This window comes from Grammomys surdaster, unplaced genomic scaffold, assembly GCF_004785775.1.
Source record: "Grammomys surdaster isolate TR1022 unplaced genomic scaffold, NIH_TR_1.0 126131, whole genome shotgun sequence".
Lineage (NCBI taxonomy): Eukaryota > Metazoa > Chordata > Mammalia > Rodentia > Muridae > Grammomys > Grammomys surdaster.
The window spans coordinates 5,129,772-5,153,153 of NW_021620939.1; the positions used below are offsets into that span (position 1 = coordinate 5,129,772).

At 41.6% G+C, this 23,382-nt stretch overlaps 1 protein-coding gene across 3 annotated transcripts in view; it reads left to right on the forward strand.

Annotated features, from left to right (window-relative positions):
• Nucleotides 1-23,382, forward strand: part of Dcaf1 (DDB1 and CUL4 associated factor 1) — a 62,130-nt gene that overhangs the window by 34,855 nt on the left and 3,893 nt on the right. For all 3 annotated transcript variants that reach the window (XM_028756847.1, XM_028756849.1, XM_028756848.1), the window contains exons 13-23: nucleotides 1,255-1,379; nucleotides 4,226-5,489; nucleotides 6,042-6,240; nucleotides 6,852-6,934; nucleotides 7,487-7,571; nucleotides 9,503-9,736; nucleotides 10,104-10,197; nucleotides 11,285-11,389; nucleotides 11,817-11,890; nucleotides 12,368-12,469; nucleotides 20,487-20,739. In XM_028756847.1, coding sequence (XP_028612680.1) covers nucleotides 1,255-1,379; nucleotides 4,226-5,489; nucleotides 6,042-6,240; nucleotides 6,852-6,934; nucleotides 7,487-7,571; nucleotides 9,503-9,736; nucleotides 10,104-10,197; nucleotides 11,285-11,389; nucleotides 11,817-11,890; nucleotides 12,368-12,469; nucleotides 20,487-20,739 — 2,618 coding nt within the window. The remainder of the gene's footprint in view (nucleotides 1-1,254; nucleotides 1,380-4,225; nucleotides 5,490-6,041; nucleotides 6,241-6,851; nucleotides 6,935-7,486; nucleotides 7,572-9,502; nucleotides 9,737-10,103; nucleotides 10,198-11,284; nucleotides 11,390-11,816; nucleotides 11,891-12,367; nucleotides 12,470-20,486; nucleotides 20,740-23,382) is intronic.

Genomic DNA, 23,382 nt, shown 5'->3' on the forward strand with positions numbered 1-23,382 from the left:
ACAGGGTAGTTTGCCCTAATTGATTTTTGTAATATTTTAGATTTTAAGTTTTTAGATTAGTGATTCTCAACTGATAGATCTTAAGTACTCTAACATCAGAAAGGAATGAAATTTGAAGTGATTTTGGTACAGAGCATTTTGGATAATGAATTTTAGGGGATATATAAACACTAGTTTATCCCTCTTTGTTGTTTTCTTTTTTGAGATAGGGTCTCTATATAGCCCTGGCTGTTCTGGCACTCACTCTATACATCAGGGTGACCTCAAACTAACAGGGATCCACCTGCCTCTGCCTCTGTCTCTGCCTCCTAAATGGCTGGGATTAAAGGTGTGGCTCACTGTGCCTGGCTCTAAATAAGTTTAAAAACAAGAAAAAGAGGGGCCTGGACAGATAGTTCAGTGGTTAAGAGCACTGACTGCTCTTCCAGAGGTCCTGAGTTCAATTCCCAGCAACTACATGGTGGCTCACAACCATCTGTAATGGGATTGATGCTCTTTATTGGTACTCATACATAAAATAAGTCTTTTTTTTTTTAGATTATTTATTTATTATATGTGAGTACACTGTAGCTGTCTCCAGACACCCATAAGAGCGCATCAGATCTCATTGCAGATGGTTGTGAGCCACCATGTGGTTGCTGGGATTTGAACTCATGACCTCTAGAAGAGCAGTCAGTGCTCTTAACTGCTGAGCCATTTCACCAGCCCAAGTCTTTTTTTAAAATTATTTAAAAAAAGAAAAAGAAAAGTTCCTGTTTTGGGCAAGTGAGATGATTCAGTGGGAAAAGAAATTGCCTCCAAGCCTGGTGACTTATTTTGATCTCTGGAACCAACTTGATGGAAGGAGAAAACCAAGTCCTGAAAGTTGTCTTGTGACTGTACACACTGTAACACATATACTAATAAGTAAATGTCATCGTCAGTTCATAGCTCCATTTTTTTTTTTTTTTTTTTTTTTTTTGGTTTCCTGAGACAGGGTTTCTCTGTGTCACCTTGGCTGTCTGTAACTCACTCTGTAGACCAGGCTGGTGATATATTCACAGAGATCCTCCTGCCTCTGCCATTGCCTCTCAAGTGTGCCACCACTCCCTGGCTTCCAGATTATTTTTTAGAGTATCCAGTATATTCTTATAGTTTTAAATATTTGAGAAATAGAACTGCTCAAACTGTTTCAACCTGTTGTATGTTTGTTTTCTAAATTTATTTTTTTGTTACTATATTGTAGTTCCCCATTGACCAATTCTTCCTGTTTAGGAATGACACTGTGCGGTTTGCTTTGGATGTCCTTGCTATTCTCACTGTGGTGCCAAAAATCCAGCTCCAGTTGGCAGAGTCAGTAGACGTGCTAGATGAGGCTGGCTCTACTGTTTCCACTGTAGGTAGGTTGCACCTCGTTACCTTGCCAGTGTTTTGGAATATAGAGGTATATGCATGTGTGTGAAGGCCAGAGGACAACAGGAGGTGTCATTCCTCAGGCATCAACCACTTTTCTTTACTATACCTTGAACTTACCAAGTCTGCTAGGATACAAGCATGGATGTCACCATGCATGGATGGACGGACGGATGGTCTCTTCTCGTCTCTTCTCTTCTCTTCTCTTCTCTTCTCTTCTCTTCTCTTCTCTTCTCTTCTCTTCTCTTCTCTTCTCTTCTCCTCCCTCTCCCTCTCTCACCCTTCTCTCTTTCTCTCCCTCCCCCCCTCCCCCCGCTGGTTGGTTTTAGGGATCAAACTTCAGTCCTGTGATGGTCAGGCAGATAATTTACAGACTAAGCTATCTGTCAATCATACCTTGCCATTGTCTGTTGTCTGATAGATTCGCCTTTGCTCTTATAGTCACACTTGTAACCTAATTTCAACCTCTTTGAGGTTGAAAGTCCTTTCTTAGGTTGCTTATCAGATATCATTCTCATCAGATATTTACATTAAGATTCATAACAATAGCAAAGTTATAGTTATGAAATAACAATGAAGATTATTTTGTGATTGGGGGTCACCACAACTGTATTAAAGGGTTGCAGCATTAGGAAAGTTGAGAGCCAACCACTGAAATAGAAGGTTCTAGAGGAGGGTACCTTGTCTGCTGTAATTGGCCACCGTACAGTTCATACAAAGAGTGTCATACTAATAAACTTTGGCTTTCTAAGTGGTGCAGATATTTCTGTACTAGTGTTTGTGTACTTCCCAGAACTTATCTTTGTGATAATTACTAATTTGGGACAAACAGTGAAAGACAAGAGCTTGGTAACCTGACTGAGGACTATCTCTCTCAGAAACACAGCAAAGGAGAAAGCAAGTGTGAGAAAGAAATCCGCTGAGGTGAAGTGATTGACTGAGTCCTCAGGCTAATGCCTGGGAATGAAAGTGCCTAAGGCTCAAGCACCTACTTGCAATTGTTCAGTAGATTCTGGTTAAAGTTTCTATGGCCTGATAGTTGCTAAGCTGAGGGCCTTTTGCTTTTCACAAAGGTTTTAATATTCCAACTGCTTTGTTCCTTTTACCTAGCAGATACGCACACAAACTTCGGTGACTTTCACACTTCCCATAACCCCTCTGTTTACTAAGGAATACATGAGCTATTGTACTATTAAGATACGGAAAATGTAACAATAATACTTGGACTTTTTTCTTGATTGGTTGGTTGGTTTTTTTCATGATGTGTGTTGAGACAGGGTTTCAAGTATGCCAGGCTGGTCTCTAACTCAGTATGTATCTGAGGATGGTCTGCCTCTACCTAATGGATGCTGGACTCACTGGTGTGTACCACCATGCCTGCCCTGGAACTTGCTCTGTAGACCAGGTTGGCTTCAAATTCAGAGATCCACTTGCCCTTGCCTCTGAAAGGCATGTATCATTACCACCCACCAGCCATTAGCTTTTGTTTAAAAAAATGTAGTACGTGTGTGTGTCTCTGCAGGTGAAGCACATGTAGAGATCAGAAGACAGCTTTTGGATGTTGGCTCTTTCCTTTTATCTTGTTGCTGTGGGTCTATGAACTTTAAGCCAGTCTGTTTGCCCATCTTTGTCTTCCTGTGGAAGTGCTGTTAGTACAACATCCAGCTTTGGGTTTTCTTTTTTTTTTTTTATAACATGGGTTCTGGTTATCAAACTCAGGTCATCAGGCTTACACGTTACACAGCAAGCCTTGTACCCTCTGCGCCATTTCCTTGTTCCCTAAAACTCTGTAGAATAATGGTTCTTTGCTCACATATACCTTCCACTTCCTCCCTACCCTCATGTCCCTCTTCTACTGTCATGTCGAACGCACACATATTTAAATTCAGATCGTGTATATAGGACAGACTACTTCACTTTTTTTTGTTTATCTTCTTCACATCACCCTCATCTTTTCCCTTTTAAAGACTCTTCTTTTGCCAGGCGTGGTAGTACACGCCTTTACTCCCAGCACTTGGGACGCAGAGGCAGGTGGATCTCTTGAGTTGGAGGTTAACCAGGTCCACAGAGTGAGTTCTAGGACAGCTAGGGCTGTGAAGAGAGAGTCTGTGTCAGAAAACAAAAAGCTAACCAATAAAATAAAACAAAACACAAAGGTCACTATTTTTCTCTTTCTTAGGCTCCATTCTAGTTCTATGCCTTTTTTGGTAGTAAGTTGTTTTTGAGATAGGTTCCTCATTCTCTAGTCCAGGCTCGTCTGGAATTTACTATGTAGCTCAAGCTTGCCTAGAAATTGTTAGTATCTTCCTGCCTTGGCTTTCTGAATACTGGCATCCTAGATGTGTGGGTTTTTCTTCTGCTTCATTTTAATTCTAGATTTTGTAGATGAATTGTTATTTCATATCTTGAGATTCATCTATTTTCTTTTTTCCCCCTATTTACATTTTATTATGTTGTGTTTGTTCTTACATATCATGGTATATGTGTGGAGGATAAGAAGGTAACTTACTGGAGTTAAGTTCTCTCCACAAATGTCAGTTCTTAGGCTTGATTCTAATAGCTTTTACCCAATAAGCCATTTTGTCAACCCCATCTATTTTCTTGTAAAATAACATAATTTCATTCTTTTTTATTGCTAAGTAAGATTCCATTGTGCATAATGCCTTATTTTCTTTGTCCATTTGTTGATGGATGCTTATACTGATCCCATATCTTGGCTGTTGTTCATAGTGCAGAATAAAGATGACTGTATAAAGTGTTCCTGTGATGTGCTAACATGGGTCTTCTAGCTATTAGTTTTATGAGGAATAATATAATTTTTCCTATGTTGTAGGTATCAGCATTATTTTGGGCGTGGCTGAGGGTGAGTTCTTTATCCATGATGCTGAAATTCAGAAGTCAGCACTTCAAATAATCATCAATTGTGTATGTGGTCCAGATAACCGAATATCCAGTATTGGCAAATTTATTTCTGGAACTCCTCGGAGAAAGCTGTCTCAGACCCCCAAGAGCAGTGAGCATACTCTGGCCAAGATGTGGAATGTGGTCCAGTCCAACAATGGCATCAAGGTGCTTCTGTCCCTATTGTCTATCAAGATGCCCATTACAGATGCAGATCAGATCCGGGCCCTAGCCTGCAAGGCCCTTGTAGGCCTATCTCGAAGTAGCACTGTTCGACAGATCATCAGTAAACTTCCCCTTTTTAGTAGCTGCCAGATTCAACAGCTGATGAAGGAGCCTGTGCTTCAGGATAAGCGTAGTGACCATGTCAAGTTCTGCAAATACGCTGCTGAGCTTATTGAGCGTGTATCAGGAAAGCCTCTTCTCATTGGCACTGATGTGTCTCTCGCACGACTGCAGAAAGCAGATGTTGTTGCTCAGTCAAGGATCTCCTTCCCTGAGAAAGAGCTGCTCCTATTGATACGGAACCATCTCATTTCTAAAGGGCTTGGAGAGACAGCAACTGTGCTGACGAGAGAAGCTGACTTGCCCATGACTGCTGCCTCACATTCTTCTGCCTTCACCCCAGTGACTGCTGCTGCTTCTCCTGTCTCTCTTCCCCGGACCCCTCGGATTGCCAATGGCATTGCAAGTCGACTGGGCAGCCATGCTGCTGTGGGTGCTTCTGTCCCCTCTGCTCCCCCTGCCCATCCTCCACCACGCCCCCCCCAGGGTTCATTGGCTTTGCCTGGCCCATCGTATACAGGCAACTCCCCTTTGATTGGTAGGATCAGTTTTATCAGAGAGAGGCCATCACCGTGCAATGGCAGGAAAATTCGAGTGTTGCGGCAGAAGTCGGACCATGGTGCATACAGCCAGAGCCCTGCCATAAAAAAACAATTGGATAGACATCTTCCTTCCCCACCTACGCTGGACAGTATCATCACAGAGTATCTTAGAGAGCAACATGCTCGATGCAAGAACCCTGTTGCCACCTGTCCTCCTTTTTCTCTCTTTACACCTCATCAGTGTCCTGAGCCAAAACAGAGGCGGCAGGCGCCAATAAACTTTACCTCAAGGCTAAACCGCAGGGCATCATTTCCAAAATATGGAGGAGTAGATGGTGGATGCTTTGATAGGCACCTTATCTTTAGCAGGTAAGGAGAGGTTCCCCAAATTCCTTGGAATGATTCTTTTATTTAAATCAGTGTTTGATTAGTATTGTCACTGAGTGATTAGTTAAAGTCATTTGCTGGCCTGAAGTATTAACTATCCTTTATGTGCTGTGTGAACTAATCAGTCAGTTATGGGTTTATTTAGATTCTCGGCAGTGTTTAGATACCTTTGCTGTCATCATAACCAGTGGGTTGTTTTAGAACTTAAACAACTCATTGTTTCCAGCCATTTCTCAAACTTGCCTTTTGTGCCAGCCACATTGCCTTCTGCTTGATTCTTTATAAATTACAGATACAGATCATGGGTACAAAAAAAGTCATGGGTACAAAAGATCATGGGTACAAGTCTTTTTCATTGGAAATTTAAACTATTGAATGTCACTGTAATGCTTTATTGTCCACTTTTTATATGAAACTCTTAACATCTTGAAACATAATACTGTTATACCATCTAGCAAAATTTGTGTTTGAGAGTTCCCCTGACATTATTCTGATTTATGCACTTTCTCTCCCACCCTGCCCTCACCCGTTTAGATTTCGTCCTATTTCAGTATTCCGGGAAGCTAATGAAGATGAAAGTGGCTTCACCTGTTGTGCATTCTCAGCCCGGGAGCGGTTTCTGATGCTTGGCACCTGTACAGGGCAACTGAAGCTCTACAATGTATTTAGTGGACAGGAAGAGGCCAGCTATAACTGTCACAACTCAGCCATCACACATCTTGAACCGTCGAGGGTGAGGGTTCCTTCCCTGGGTGCTCTCATTTTGAGATGTATTGGAGACTAGGGTTAAAAAGAGTTACCATTTATTGGACTTTATTTTAGATGAGTTGTTAACTAGAGTTGACGTTGATTCAGATTTCAGAAGGAAAGTGAGATACTTGGCCATCTTTTGATGAGGGGAGTTTTAGCTACTTATTGTGGTACATGGGAAACAGGAAGGATGATTGAGAGTTCAAAGCTAATTTGAGTTATAGAATAAGTTCTCGGCCAGCCCGAGTACACAGAACCAATTTCAACAAAAGAAAAACAGACAAAAAAAAGTTGAGACCATCAAGTTGGGTTAGTGGGGAAAGGTGCTTACTGTGCAAATCCTGAATGCCTCAGTTCATTCCTTGGAACCCATGTAAAGGTAGAAGGAAAAACTAACTCTGCAAAGTTGTCTTCTTACTTCTACATGCATGACACACATCCTCATACCTGCATATCCATCATACACACATGCACAGTAAGTAAATTATAAAAAAAGAACCATCCTAGGACTCTAGTGATCAATACATTTTTTTCTAGTCCCCTATAGGCACTTATAATTAAAATCCTAGTGACTTTTACCTCCTCTGTCTGTAGGATGGGTCTTTACTTCTGACATCTGCCACTTGGAGCCAGCCTTTGTCTGCACTTTGGGGGATGAAATCAGTATTTGATATGAAGTATGTATTTATTTATTATAATGTTGTATCTTGTATTTTGTGTCTTATTTACCCACTTTATTTCCTTCCATCCTATTTTAAATTATAAGCTGTTTTGGAGAAAGAGAAAAATTGTCAACTGTTGTTAATTTTCTTCCTATCTCATTTACAATCCACATTTAATAAGAATTTGTCTTAGTTCATAAATAATCTTACGATGCCTTTATATTCCTATTACACAGTGGATTGTTCACTGACCCTAAATGGACATTTATTTCACATGACATATGTTCACATGACAGTTGTATTGATATATGGAATATTTCAAAAGCACATGTCCCACACTAGCCATTTCTCTAATCAGTAAATTCCCATTATTTAGGATCTGCTTTGGTGGACTGATAGAGGGACTTTTTTTTTTTTTTAATTAATGTATACAAATTGTTTCTTCTTCAGAAACCAAGAATCTTTGGATAAGTGTGGTTTATAAGAGGTTGAAAATTACCTGAATTTTCAGGTGATTGAAGAGTATGTCCTGACAATCTGTTACCTCAATAATTTTGTTGTCTGTAGGCATTCCTTCACAGAAGATCACTATGTTGAGTTCAGTAAGCACTCTCAGGATCGGGTCATAGGCACAAAAGGAGACATTGCCCATGTAAGTATTTAAGAATCTATTTCTATCAAGCTGATTTTACCCATTTGTTCACATTGAAATCTTCTGGAGGTAATGTGGGAATTTGTGTCCTGTTGGCAGCTAGAAATCACACAGTGATGTGGGTGTGGTAGTCTATGTCTGTAACCCCAGTCATTCCTGAGACTAAGACAGGGAAACTGCAGTCTCAGAGTTGGCCTGAGCAATTAGTGAGCCTCTTCAAAATACATTTTAAAAGGTTGGGAGCTGAATTGGGAATGAAGTTCACAGAAAACTCTAACGTGATCTAGAATCAATCTATAGTATCGTAGACAACAAAAACTAAAACCGGAGATTCCAAGCACCAAAACTCAAACAAAAACAACACTACCCTTGTAATCAGAATGCAGAGTAAGTAAAGTAGTTATAAATTACACAGAGAGCCAGGCATGGTTGTGAATACCTGTGACTCCTCACTTTGGGGCAAGAGGATCAAGAGAGTTTAAGAACCAGTGCTGACAACTAGTGAGGCTTTGTCACTAACAGGAAACTTATTCGGGGAAACATGAAGATGTCAAGTATGACCCTGGTGGTTGGAAAGGACTATATAGTACAGCAGTCTGTCCATCTCTTTTTTCCTTTTTTGTGTTTTTGAGACAGGATTTTTTTTTTTTATGTAGATTGGCCTAATCTAGGATCCCTTTGCCTCAGCCCCAAAATTTCTAGGATTTTAAGTGTGAGCCAGCCATACCCAGCGGAGAGCAGAGGTTTGTTGATTTCTTAACATTTTTAGATGAAATAAACCTTTTCCTTTAGGGAGCCTTATTGGTGAGATATATTAAGTAGTAAGTGTTGCAGAGTAAGACAGAGTATTGTTTAAGCAGAACCCCAAAGCAGGTGTAGCTATCATTCAAGTAGCTGGAGAAGTGAGCTAAGAGCTTGGGGAGGATATAAGCAGGATTTTCCCTTTTGGAAACATAACAGTATATAGAAAATTATAAAGAAATAATACACATACCCATTACCTAGATTTATAATTTTAATATTCTGCAATATCTTCTGTATAAATTTCTTTTTAAAAAATTATTTGAAATGGGGTTGTCAACATCATTATGGCATTTTTATCTGTATAATATTTGTCGTCTAACAATAAAGATCTTAATTGTCTAATCAATTCCAAATAATTCCCAGATATATACCTATTATCTAGTTCACACTTAGTTTTGTTATTCCTGTTGTACTTGGTTTCAAAGGTTCTTGTTTTGTGTTTTGTTTTAATCAGAACCTAGTCAAGATTCATGTAACGTCATTGGGTTTTGTCTTGCTAATATTTTAAGCTAAGAATCTTTCCGCCGATGTTCCTGACTTTGAATTTTGAAGTGACCAGTCTGGTTGTCTTGTCCATGATCTGTGCTTGTTTGTTTCTTTATGATGTTTCCTTACTTGTATGTAAGAAGGCCTTTTTTTAACATTTAAATTACAACATGTCTTAGTTGATTGGAAAGATCTGGTCTCTGCATCAGTTGCAAATTATAGACTTTAGAATTTAGTTGTATGATAGGGCTAAAACATACTCTGGAATTTTAAGGGAGAAAGCTAGGCATTCACTTCTGAGTAATATTTTATAGTTAGTCGCTGACCTTTGATGACTTCTCAGGTTTTAACCTTGGAAACGTTTTGTTTCTTCAAAAACAGGAGAAGAGAAGGTTTGTTATTTAAATCCTTAATGTGGGTTGAGTTTTCATTTTCTTGGGGGAAAGGGTTTTCCAAGCTCAGCTGGGCACTGGAGTACTTAACCTTTCCTCAGATGGTATGCTATCGAGCATTTCAGTTGTGCATGGCAGGGCTTTTGTAATTGAGGTTTGAGAACGTGGAGAGGTATCTCACAGTCTCTCTTTAAACTGTCACTGTGTAAATGGTCTGATTTTTCTCTTCCTGCCCCTTCTTCTCTAAAGATTTATGATATTCAGACTGGCAACAAGCTGTTGACTCTGTTTAACCCAGATCTTGCCAACAACTACAAGAGGAACTGTGCCACCTTTAATCCTACAGATGATCTTGTCTTAAATGATGGCGTCCTCTGGGATGTCCGCTCTGCACAGGCCATCCACAAGTTTGACAAGTTCAACATGAATATCAGTGGCGTTTTCCATCCAAATGGGCTGGAAGTCATCATCAATACAGAGATTGTATCCTTTATACTCATGTCTGACTTTCCAGATGTTACTTGATTTGTTAGCAGAAATATTTCAGTACTGCTTCCCCTTTGCTCTGTAGAAATCAGTTGTTAGACATGAGGAGTGTACCGTTGGGAAGAAGAGCACTCACGTAGCATTTATGTCTGTGGGATGATTTGCAGGAATAGCAACCAGTAATGTATGTTGGCATTTAACCTATCAGTATCTACTAGGAAGAAAAAGAAGTGATAATTGAGAGTTTCCATGAGGTTAGAGAAGAACCTTTATGGATTGAGGGGATGGAGTACACAGTGCTTACCAAGCATGGTTCCCTCTCACCCTTGTCAAATTAAGTTTCCCTTAATCACACCCCTCCTAGTGGGACCTTCGAACTTTCCATCTTTTGCACACGGTTCCTGCTCTGGATCAGTGTCGTGTGGTATTTAACCACACTGGGACAGTGATGTACGGAGGTAATGAGCATTGTCCGTCCTTCTCTTTACTCTGTCCTGCACTTACACTTAGCTGGTACTATACTTTTAGAAATTTTCACTTGTGAAAGACAATTGCAAATTAAAAGAAAAAAAAATTGTGACAAAAGAGAACATTTTGTTGATTTAAGATAACAGGCTACTAATTTGTTTGTTTCTTTGAGATAGGGTCTCAGGTAGCTTAGAGCTTGAACTTGATTTTGATTTTTTTTTTTTTTTTTGGTTTTTCAAGACAGGGTTTCTCTGTGTAGCCCTGACTGTCCTGGAACTCACTCTGTAGACCAGGCTGGGCTTGGACTCAGAAATCCACCTGCCTCTGCCTCCCAAGTGCTGGGATTAAAGGCGTGCGCCACCACTGTCCGGCTTGATTTTGAATTTTTAAGTTTAGTATATCTTCATGAGTTTTCCTGAATGTATGTCTGTACACCATGTTGATGAAATGCCCACGGAGGCTCTGGTGCCCATCCTCTAGGACTGGAGTTAGTTATACACAGTTGTGAGCTGCCGTGTGAGTGCTAAGAATCGAACCCTGGTCCTCTGGAAGAGCAGCCGGTGCTCTTATCTGATGAACCATCTCTAGCCCCTAAGGCTACTAATTTTTAACACATCAAATTTGTACAGAAAGAAATTTTATGCAGTAATTTCCACATTGTTATCTTAAAAACCATTGTATTTCTTTCCTTGGGCTATTATAAAACCTCAGCCACGCCGGGCGGTGGTGGCGCACGCCTTTAATCCCAGCACTTGGGAGGCAGAGGCAGGCGGATTTCTGAGTTCGAGGCCAGCCTGGTCTACAGAGTGAGTTCCAGGACAGCCCGGGTTACACAGAGAAACCCTGTCTCAAAAACCAAAAAAAAAAAAAAACCTCAGCCACAATACTTACTGAGAGATTGAAGATACTGTTTGCTGCAGTGGGTTGGATATGTAATGAGGACACCTGGAGAAGAACTAATGAATGCAGAATAAATTTGAAAGAATACTCATTGAAGTCTTGATTAACTTTAATAGTTTCCTCATTTATGATCAACAGTGTTTCTTAGTAAAGTTTCACTCCTCTGTCTCTCATTAGCAATGTTGCAGGCAGATGATGAAGATGACTTATTGGAAGAGAGGATGAAAAGCCCTTTTGGGTCATCCTTCCGAACCTTCAATGCAACTGATTATAAACCTATAGGTGAGTCTGAAAAGGGTGGATGCTGGTCATTGTTTCTTCATGTTTTCACATCCTTCCTTAAGGTCCTCCATTCTTCTAGTAGGACTTCTTACTGACAAGTACAGAAGTTACAGAAATATCTATGATTATTGACCCTTAAATATTGTTTTTAAGTTATGTATGTATATGTTTGTAGGTAGGTATGCTCATGTGAATGCAGGTGCCCACAGAAGCCAGAGGCATTGGATTCCTTGGAGTTGGTTACAGGTGGTTTGAACCACCTAGTATGGGTGCTGAGGACAGAACTTGGGTCCTGCGAGGATGCCCTCTTAACCGCTGAGCAGTCTATCTAGTCCTCAATATGGGCCTATAATTAATTCCTGTAAACAAAAAGCAGGCTTTTAGGTCACAGAACTAATTTAATTTTCAGTCATGTTATATTTTTCAGCAACTATTGATGTGAAACGGAACATCTTTGACCTATGCACAGACACCAAAGACTGTTATCTTGCTGTCATTGAGGTAAGGGAGTCTTACAGACTCTTTTCTTTTGTTCTGGTATTTTGACAATTTATCTGATACCAATGTATTTTAAAGTAAGTAATATTCTTGGTGATAGATTATTGATAACTTACTCAATGGATAGGGGTTGAGAAATTTGTAGTCCAAGAGAAACAGTAAAAAAAATCTGTTTATAAATTCCTAGTTCCTGCACTCAAATTGCTTTTCTTTGTTCCGAGGAGTCTTTGTCTCATCGGAGTAAGATAAGCTTGTTCCAGTGGTAGTGGCTTCTCCTTTGCTCAGGGGCTACCACTGCCTAAACTTTCCCAGCCTTTTTTTCCCCACTCTGTTCTAGGCGTAACATTTTGAGTCAGCCAAATAATGTTGATACTGGAAGCTTTGTTAGTTATAGGGTCAAGGTAAAGGTCAACAGTCCACTGTGGTGTGGATATATAGCCTCTGAGCACTGCTTATTTAAGAACGGTTGTTCTATTCCAGAATCAAGGCAGCATGGATGCACTGAATATGGACACAGTGTGCAGGCTTTATGAAGTGGGTAGGCAGCGTCTGGCAGAGGATGAGGATGAAGAGGAGGACCAGGTCAGTGATCTTTGAATTTTCTGTTAAAGCTTTGAGAAGCATGTGCTCTGCTTTTTGTTGGAGGGGATTTTTAAGATAATTCTTCGACATGTTGCCATATTTGGAAGACCTGTTAATATGTCTGAAACTTAAAGAAAGTGAAATTTTGTTAATACAAAACCTTTTTTGAAAATGGATGTATTATGACACTCGTTTTTATTAAAGAATTTTAAAACAAAAAGGAGATAGGAAACTACTCTGTCATCAGTACAAGGTTTTAAACAAGCAAAGTGTGATAGTGCACACTCACTATCTTAGTACTCAGGATGCCCAGGTGGAGGGCTTGTGAGGTTGAGGCCAGCCTAGTCAGCACAGTGAGTATTTCAAGACCAGCCTAAGCCTGGTGAGACCATATCTGAAAAGCACAAATCTCACACCAAAATGGTAACAATAACAACGACAACAACAAAATCTACCATCCAATGACCTGTGTTCCACTTATAAGGTACAATCTATCAATCTCTGATTTTAGTTCCATGCTTGTTATAGTGTCCGTTTGGGGCTTCAAGATAAGCAGCTCCCGTAGGGCCAGCACGATGGCTCATGGTTAAAATTGCTTGCTGTCAAGTCTGATGATCTGAAATCAGTTCCCTGGACTCACATGGAAAAAGGAGAAAACCAATTTTTCTAAGTTGTGCTAAGTCCTCTAACCTCCACATGTGCACAGTGGCCTAGCACTCCCATGTGAACAATGGTAACAAGATGAGCAGCTCTCATATCCCAGTGTCATTGTCAACCAGACAGTCACTTCTGCTGCAGAGGGGACAAACAGGTAAAGATTATTTTGATGGTTTTGAGAAATTTAAGCATAATATTTGTCTTATACCTATGTCCCACAGTGTTAGCTTTGCCCTTCTCATAAGGTGGGCTTATACTGTGGATGCTTGCTTGTATCAGCATCAGTTCTGAAGAGCATCTCTGACTTGAGCATCAGCAGGTTTCTGACGCTGGCTCACTGCATTAGAGCAATACTCTAGTCCTCCTCCTCTGTCCTAGTGTTCAATGGGCTTGCTGTAGAGTTGAAACAGAGTGGAAATCCAAGGACTAGCTAGCGTGGACTTCCTTTCACTACAGATATAGAGGGCAGTAAAATAACCTTTTGGAGATCTTAATTTTTTCACCTGCAGTCATGGTCATTTGTAAGGGACTTTAAGGTCCTTGGGTGAGATATGGCAGAGGATGAGAAGAACTGTGCCCTCTCTAGTTATATTACTATGGCTCCTGCCCTCATCAAGCTCCTGGTTTGATAATCAGGCTCTGTGCTCAGGGTTGATGAAGTACCTTTCTTTAGTGCCCATCCCAAATAGCATGTACTTTACATTTACAAGAGTATTTTTAAGTATAATTTTTCTTTTTCTCTCCCTCCCTTTTGTGCATGTTCTCTCCCTCTTTTGTGGAACTAGAGATTGATGAACATATGCTAAACACATCCCAGCCCCTCATCCTTTTTTAAACTTTGATATTGGGTCTAACCAGGTTAGTTGCCGTTGATTTGTTCAAACAACCACCACCGTCCCCAAACAAAGCCAAATCCCAAAGCAGATTTACAAAACAAACAACAATACCAAAACCACAAACAAACAAACAAATCCAAAAGCCAGTAGTTTCCTAAGTGCAGTGGGCTTAAGGACTCATTTTTCTCTAACAGACCTTAATACTGACTAAACAAAGATGTTTTCTTGTGCTACTTTGCAATTCAGGTGTTAGGTGAAATTTCCCTGTTAGGCTTTACAGTTATAAGTTCATCATCCACTCTCTGAATGCTAGGCAAGCACTTTACCACTGAGCTGGCTGGGATATATGTAACTATAAATCTAAAGCAAACTTGAGGTGTATTTTAAGTTACTCATCTAACATCGTTATCCCTGCCCTCCATATTTTTGAAGTTTATAAGGGTTTGGGCAGCAGTTTTCATTGGGTATCATTACCTGTGCCAGTGTGGCCGAGTGTCTGTCCTTCAAGGTGGAGCTTGAAAGGAAGCTAGGATTGCCCAAGATGCTGGGAAGTAAGGGGTTATTCATTGTGTTGGCTTTGTTCTTGAGTACATGACGGGTAGTGACAGAGCCCGAGGCACTGAGGTTAGCTTGCTGGTTTTGGAATCAGACCATCATGAAGTAGCCACTTAACCTAAGTTTTGCATTCCTTGCCCCACTGTCTCCAGGGAGCTCGTGTTAGGAAAAAGACCATTCTTTCTATGATTCTGCTTAACTTTACTGTTGTGTAATTACACAAGAAAGATGCTGGAATGAGGACAGGTCATTGGTAAGGGTTTCTGACGTTTTCTGAAGGAAAAATAGAGGTTATCTCAGCATGGGTGCCAGTGTCCAGATAGGCAGCCTTAGGTGGGCCCTGGCAAGGAGCTCTGGTGTCCCACATGTAGAAGAGTGTGAAAGCTTTGTAGCTTGGAGGGGCCTTGTTGTGTGGATAGATGTGTGGCATGGGTAAGTTAGTACTACTTTCAGATTTCTCAGGATCTAAGCCAAGTTCACTGTGTACCACCATTTTAGTCTGGCCCACCATCTGCTACATTTCAAATTTGAAAGACATCCATTATTGAGTGCTTTTGATTTAGAGATGTTTGGGATGCGATAATATTATTATTATTACTCTCCTCTGTAAGATTATTGTGTTGGTCCAGACTGTTTTCAGACTCTTGTGATTCTGTGCTATAGTTACTGTCCCCTTGGGTCTCTCCTCACTACCTTTCTGAATATTTTAAATGCACACTTTGGTTTATATGCTTCACTTGATTTTTAAAACCAGACTTTTCATTTTCATATGAGTTATTTGCTATTCAAAAATTTGTCCTGGTCTTGCTACCTGCTCTTTGGTCTTCTCAGATGTTTCAGGTGTGTCATGTGTGGCTTAGGGATGCAAGCACCTGTGACCAACACCTTTGAATTTGCCTTTCACCTTAGCAAAACAAGCTCAGGATAATGAGTGGTCAGTTGCCATTTGCTAAAATGGTCCACCTTAAAGTACCTGTATAAAATGGTAGTTATTGAGAGAGCATTATTGAGATACTCTTTAAATATACCCCAAAGTCTTTTCCAATTGGATCATTGAGATGGCTCAGCATTTAAAGTCTGCCTAGTCTGATGGTGTGAATTCAACACCCAAAACCATGTAGTGGAAGGAGAAAACAGACTCCCACAAGATGTCCTCTGATCCCTACTTTCACTTGTGTGCGCGTGTGTGCGCACACACACACACACACACACACACACACACACACCCTTTACCCTTAGGCTTAAATAGGTTTGACTATTTAACAGAAAGCGATGAGCTGTTGTACATCATGTTAATGGATGAAATGTACAGGACAACGTAGCCTTGCATAGTTGGTCCTGAGGCAGCTACTCTGCTTCATGAAGGTCGTCATGAGAGCATGGATGAGCCTGTCACCTGCTAGAGTTCATATTACTCATTTAATGTTTGTAGTCTGTATTTCCAAAACATTAATTTAGTCAACTCTGTTGGCTTATAGGGAAAATTATGAAGTCAAAGGTTAATAATTGATCATTTTCCCTAGATGTTGAAAAGTCAATAGTTTGTCAATTATTGTTAACCTTAAATTTATTAAGAACAGTCTGAATAAGGGAATAATGCTTTACTTTTTGCACTTTGTTTGGAATCTGGGACACACTGTGCTGTGTTTCCTGTGTGTCCTCCACTGGCCAGAGGTGAATGTGCTGACTCTTAAAGGTTCTCCTCCCTTAAAAAAATAAAACCAAAAGATTCTTAAGTTGAATTCTGCTAGCAAGGAGAGAAAAGCACATGTGCTTGTGACCCTGAAAACAGCTGTCATGTTTTAAGGTAGTCAGTCTGGGAAGACAGGAGTTAAGGAAGTTAGTTAGGAGTGTGAAGTAGACAAGCATGGCATGTTCGGTGTCTTGAGAGTAGGATTGTGTCAGAATGTTGAAAAGTCAGTAGTTTATCAGTTAACCTTAAATTTATTAAGAACAGTCTGAATTAGGAACTAATGCTTTCTAGGCAGTGTATGCTTTGGAAAACATTCCTCAGGTGAATCTGATGGTCACACTTGAGAGGCAGACCTGATTTAATCAGAGCACTTCATTTAATGAGATTCAGGGAAATTGGCATTTGATAGATTTGCAGTAATTGGCCATTGGTTTTTTTTCCTTGTTGTGTGTTGGAGGATGTGTCATAGAGCTCTTGGGATGTTTAGCTCATGAAAGGGACTAGATAGTACACAGCCAAGACCCCAGGTGACTGGTGGGTATGGGGTAGTGCAGCAGTTGAGGGACGTGTGCAGAAAGGAGGTGGTGTTGGAGACCCCAATTTTTGAGAAGCAAGTTAACTGGAGCTGGAGTCAAGGAAGTGGGGTGATTGAAAGTATGTTTCCGTTTGACTTGGTAAATGCTGTTAGAAGCAGCCAGAGTTCGGTTATAAAGCTATACGAGTTTTAAATTTCTTTGTGTGAGATGATATGTACAGGCAGAAATAATAAAAATGTGCTTAGGCAAAGAAAGTTTGGAAAAAACAGGGGTCAAACTAGCAGTGAAGTTTAGAAGTCAGGTCAGCTGGTGACCGTTTACTACAGAGATGGCTTATGGTTGCAGTTCAGGTTTTGATAGTCTCCAAGAAGGATTCTGTGCCTATAAAAAGAACTCTTTGAATATTGGATGTACATCAAGCACTTTGCAAAGCTCAGATACACATAAATTAAACAAGGGAAACAAACAAAACCACACAAAACTTTTAAATTAACCAGATATGGCAGTGTATAACTGTAATCCCAGCACTGAGGAGGCAGAGACAGGCCTCTAGAGGCAGGTGGCTCTTTGTGAGTTTAAGGCTAGCCTGGTCAACATAGCAAGTTGGGACAGCCAAAGCTACATAGTAAGACCCTGTCTCAAACAAACCAGAACAATAATAACTGCCTAAAAATTACTTGACAGTTGGTCTTTATGTTTATATAGTTTGGACTCAGTGGAGGCAGCCTGATTCCAGAGCACATCGTACACAGTGGAATGATACAGGCAGAAGCCAGTTGTCCCTGTGTGAGAAGAAAGACTAAGTGACAAGTAGAGTAGTGGTGGCTGGGTCTCTGGGACCCAGTCAAGGTCTTGGTCCCTTTTTAACAGTAGCTAGGTGGAAGACTCATGACCCCAGAGTACTGATGAGAATTGTTAGGCCTGAGGGACTAAAGCTGGGTAAGCAGTGGAGGAAGTGTGAACCTGTCTGAGGCAGGGTTATGAAAACACACCTATGATGTGAAAAACACACATGCTCCTGGGGTGGATTCTGGCCCGAGTAGGAAGCTTGCCAGAGTCACGTAGGACCAGAGGAGGGAGTTTTTGCCTTTGATTTGACAGGAGGAGGTTGTTGCCTATAGGCTTTGAGGCTTTGGATAATCATAGAATTGACTTATTAGTAGCTTTTAAAATGGCCCGGTCCTCAGTTCCTCTAAACTGTCTTTAAATCTTCAGTGAAGACTTAAGAGAATTAGAAGAACAAAAGCCAATAGTTCACATCTGGACTCAATGGAAACCTTTTTTAGATAGAGAAGAGAGGTTCATGATATCTCATGGCTTTGACTCAGATTGTTCTAAAAAATATTACTTCTTTAGAAAATCAGTTTGGGGCCAGGAACTGGTGGCGCACGCCTTTAATCCCAGCACTTGGGAGGCAGAGGCAGGCGGATTTCTGAGTTCAAGGCCAGCCTGGTCTACAGAGTGAGTTCCAGGACAGCCAGGGCTACACAGAGAAACTCTGTCTTGAAACAACAACAACAACAACAACAAAAATCGTTTTGGGTTCACTATAGGGTTAGATATTGTTACAGCATTTGGGTAGGCCTGGGAGCCTTTGATCTATGACCCAGGTTTCAGGTTTGAATTTAAGCAAGTTAGATGGACATACTTACCTCTAATACAGCACACATACATAACATCAGCATTGGTCATTCAGAGTAGACACAGTAACTTCCTCTTCAGTGTGCCCTTCCCTTCCAACTGGCCTTCCAGAATTAAGGAGTCAATATCCTAAGCCTAAAAGCTTTGCTTTATAGATCCTGGAGTTTAACCCCTGCTTTATCTTTTCTCCAGCATTGCTCTTGATTTGGAAACTTCCTAGTTCTTCTTGGTCAGCCAACCTTGAATTTGTTGACCAATGCTTAGTTGAGCAGTTAACATAGCACCTCAACTGTGGACCTTTAAAAGTTATCTTGACTTTGGCTGGGAGTATATAGTGGTAGTGCTTTGTCTGGCACAAATGACATCCTAGTTTGTATCCCAGCCTAATATTTTCTAACACCCCTCCCCCCCCCCCCAAAAAAAAAAGCTTGAGAGCTAACACTACTGTAATTTACTTGTTTTTGACAGGTCTAATTTCTCATAAAATTTAAACATAATTGCTTTGTTATAGAGAGACATAAGGTCCTGGATTATTTCCTTTTTTATTTTTAAATCGGTTCTTTGTTAATAGACGAGGACTGATTTTGTTCAAGGCCATGGAAATGAGCCTGCAGAGGAGCTGAAGTGAAGATCTGATAAGCACTTTGGGTTTTTCCTGACTTTGGCTTCCTCTTATCTTTTATTAGTGTGAGCTTGACTGTGTTGCTCACTCCCTGCTTCCTCCAGACATTTTTAGCTCCTTTCAGATGGGTCAATGCTTAGCCATTGATATGTAGCCACTGGTATAGAATTGTGATTCAAGTGATTCCCCACACATGTACACATAGGATTACTGGATATTATTAGCTTCCACCATGTAGCCACCGTAAATGGTTGAAAACTCTAAACCACTGTATTGAACAGCAGCCTATCAAGAAGTCTCTATGGCTGGGAGATGGCTGAGGGAGTGACGTGCTGCCAAACAAGCACAAGCCCGAGCTTGGATCCCTAGAACCCACATAAAGCTGGGGGAGGTAGCAAGCAACTGTAATCCCATAGTTCCTATAATGAGCTATCAGGGGAGAGGTGGTGACAGGAGAGTCCCCATAAGCTTGCAGACCAGACCTAGATACGGTGGCAGAAGAACAAGAGATCCTGTCTTAAACAAGATGGAAGATGATCAACACTTGTGGTTATCCTCTGACGTCCACATGTGTGCATGGGCACATGTGTTTTCATCTGCACTGACAGAGAACACACACCAGAGGCCTCAAAGCAGAGCTGCTTGTTAATGGGTCTGGTTATACTGTAGCTCTGATGTTTTTCTTCATTGTGGTACTGGGATTTCAACCTGGGGCCTCATCAACAAACTGCTTATTTTTTAAGTGAGTGGCAGGAGATTTAGAATCCAGAGAAAATGCTTCACTGTTTTTCTGGTAGGTTTCATGCCTTTGGTAAATTACTGTAGAATAGAAAAATGGATGACTGTGCTGCCTGCCTGCCTGCCTGCCTGCCACTATCTATCTATCTGTCTGTCTGTCTGTCTGTCTGTCTGTCTGTCTATCCATCCATCTATCCATCCACCCACCCCTTTGTAACAAGAAAGGTAAGTCTATTTACTGTCTTTCGTGCCTGGTTGAAACGTTCCTGTTGAGTGCTGAGCAGCTCTGGTAGGCATCTGCCTGTGTAGGATGGAGGAGTTCATGGGCTGAGGGAGGGGTTTAGGAGCTGGCAACTCTTTGTTTTGCTAGAACGTGGGACTTTAGGTTTCAGGACCTTTTGTCCAGTGTCTGAACTCAGTTCACTCAGTTTGGCTGATGCAGGAAGCAGAAGAGTCCCTCTGGTCCTTCAAGGTTACCAATGGCTTGAGACATCTGTGAGGCAGGGTTTCTCTTTCTTTGCATAAGGGCAATATAACCAGTATGGCCTTGTGGAGGCTCAGTAATCCTTCCTGAGTGGGTTTTCAAATGTCTTGAACACGTGTGCCTGCCCCAATCACCACTGACAAGTCTGTTCTACTAACAGTTTATTCCTCTGTCCCCTTGGATAGGAATCACCACATGGCCCATACGGATTAAGACTTTGTGTTTCTCCTAATGGACTTCATGCTCTCTCACCAGGAAGAGGAAGAACAGGAGGAAGAGGATGATGATGAAGATGATGATGATACTGATGATTTAGATGAACTAGACACTGACCAGTTGCTGGAGGCAGAACTGGAGGAGGATGACAACAATGAGAATGCAGGAGAGGATGGAGACAATGACTTCTCTCCCTCTGATGAGGAGTTAGCAAACCTTCTAGAGGAGGGAGAGGAGGGGGAAGATGAAGACTCTGATGCAGATGAGGAAGTGGAACTGATCCTGGGGGACAGTAAGTATAGGGCAGAGTTTGGGATGAGCCTTGGCACCCAGGGCCAGGTCCCTCCTCTTGTACCAACCCATTCCAGAAGACAGCTGTGCTTGGGTTCTGCTGACTCACCACTCTTGCCCTGTGAGGAAAAGCACTGAGGCATCAGTCACCCTCTTCTGTCAGACTCTGGAGCCATGCCACGTGGCTCCCTCCTCTTAACTTTTAAGCAAAGGTTCGTACACTTTTATGTCAGAGCAAAGGCAATGCTTTTTTGCCTCCTGGGTCTTGTGGTCCCTGTCACAGCCACTCAGCTCCGCTGTAGTAAGGAGAAGGCAGTCACAGACCAAACAGAAATTGATGTTTATAGCTGTCTTGTAATAAAACTTATTTACAAAATAGGAAGTGAGCTTACAGTTTTTGTATTCCAGCTTTAAAGGATTGGGCTGAGGAAGTCGGAAGCATGCCTGTCACCCGAGGGTCGGGCTGCAGTCAGTTGGAAGCAGCTCTTCACAGGCTGCTTTGCCTCTGACTGTTGTGTACAGATTCATGGCCTTTTGTGGGAGAGCCCTTTCCTGGCTGCTTTTGGCCAGTCTCTCCTGAAGGCTGGGGAACAAATCCATCTATGTTGTTCATTTCACCCTACCCCACTTCTTATTCTAAACTCTAAAGAACAAACTCCAGTCTGCATAGTAATTTCCCACTAGTGGATTTCTGAAGCTATTCCTACCATTGCTAATGAATTCCCGAATTACCCGCTGTAAGACTGGGCAGACACTAACATTGCACCTTGACATGTCTCTCGTCACGAGAGTGAGTGCCACTGTTGGTAGTTCTGCTGGCTGTGATCCTGGGTCTTGTATTGCTGCCCTGCCTGAGTGAAGAGGGATTCCTGTCTCATTTAGCTGATATACCCAGCATTCTTACAGGCATGGTAGGCACTGTGTCTAATTATAACAGCCACTTACTGTAGAGGGCTGCTCACATATAATTACATTACAAATTAGCTTCTTATTTCCGAATGCTCTGTGGCATGTACAGCTATCGTGCTGAGCAGGAAGAACACATACATTTACATCACTTTTTATCATGACAGAGTTGGGTTGTGGTGGCCTAGGTCAAGCAAACTTAATGCTGCTCCATCAGACGGCCTCCTGCTTATGATCGTGCTTCCTGGTAGGAGAGAGGTGGGTGGCAGTGTGTGTAATAGACACTCCTGTTATATGTACTGTGTAAACACAACACTGCTCCCCTACCTGATACAAGTTCATTTTCTGTGGGACAAGTATCACTTATGTGCTCGTGGAGTTGGGACTGAAAGCTGCCTGCCTTAGGAGAGACTTAGTCAGTCCTCTCACCGTATCTGCAGGAGGTCTCGGTGGGAGTGGGGTTGCTGCTATCCACCTGTCTGCGGTTCATCGTAGTCAAAGGTTGAGGTGATTCTGTGGGTTAGCCACCAGCCATGACCTCTGAGGACTAGATAAGGACCCAGGGACATTTTTAGTAAAGCTTCAGTAGTGAGATATTAGAGACAAATTTTATCTCCCTTCAGCGGGTTAGTAATGCAGTTTAGGTGGGGTCAGTCAACAGCAGGCAGCTGGTATCACCTTCACGGGTAAGAGTCTCACCTGATTTTTTTGTTGTTGTTTTTTTGTAATTAAAAATACTTCATCAAAACCCAAGATTTAAAGAAGTTTCCAGATAGACAAGACAGATTAGTCAAACGCTGTTCTTGAAGGAGAGACTCAAAGTTATAAGAGGGTGGCAGTGCTATCATTGGGTGTCCATTTTGGTTTGGTCGGGACTTTTCCTCCCCAAGCCTACTTATAGTGAGAAGTGGCTAGACTGAATATTCTGAAGAACTGAGTCACTGCTTTTAACCAGTACAGGGAGGTCTCCATAAACAAGGGAGGGGGTAAGCTAGACGAAAATAAAACTACTTCCCCATCAAAGATAGAGAGAAACCTTCCTTCCCCCTACTCTAACCCTGACAACTGCCTTCATTCACAGGGCTGTGTACTTATTCCATGATGGGGCAGTGAATGAGAGCAGAGAGCCACTACCAGTGACGGTGTCCCAACAATCCAGATGACACTTCCAGCTTCTGCTCATGCTTTACAACAGTAAATGAGACATAGATGTGCTAATGTGCATTTAATCACCAGAGGAACGAAGATATCTGGGCTTTTTTTATTCTGTAATGTTTCTAAGCCTGTACCCATTAAATACAAAGAAAAATGGAAGGAGTCTTGGCAGAGCAGCAGGGACACCCACGTGATCATGAGACGGGTTGAACAGTTACTCACGGCAAGGAGCCTGATCTGTGCTCCAACTTTTTCTAGGGCTTGGACTTGACTGTTTTCATAGTAGAACTGCACATTCCTAGTTCTGGGGACTACTTGCCTTCCAGATACTTTAGCGAATCCTAGCTTGCTTGCATTGGGATGATACATTTTTGGTCATGAAACTTATTTCTAAGTTCTACGTTGGGTCTTACTGTGGCAGACAGTTGACATTTAAGCATCTCGTTGAGGGAGAATCCTGGGCAGCAGTGACCAGTGGCTCATGTGCATTGCCCTCAGCTATTTATGACACTGCAGTGAGTGACACGGGCTCAGCCAGCAGTGTTTGGATTTTCTTTATTATACAGGGCAGCATGGTCATTTT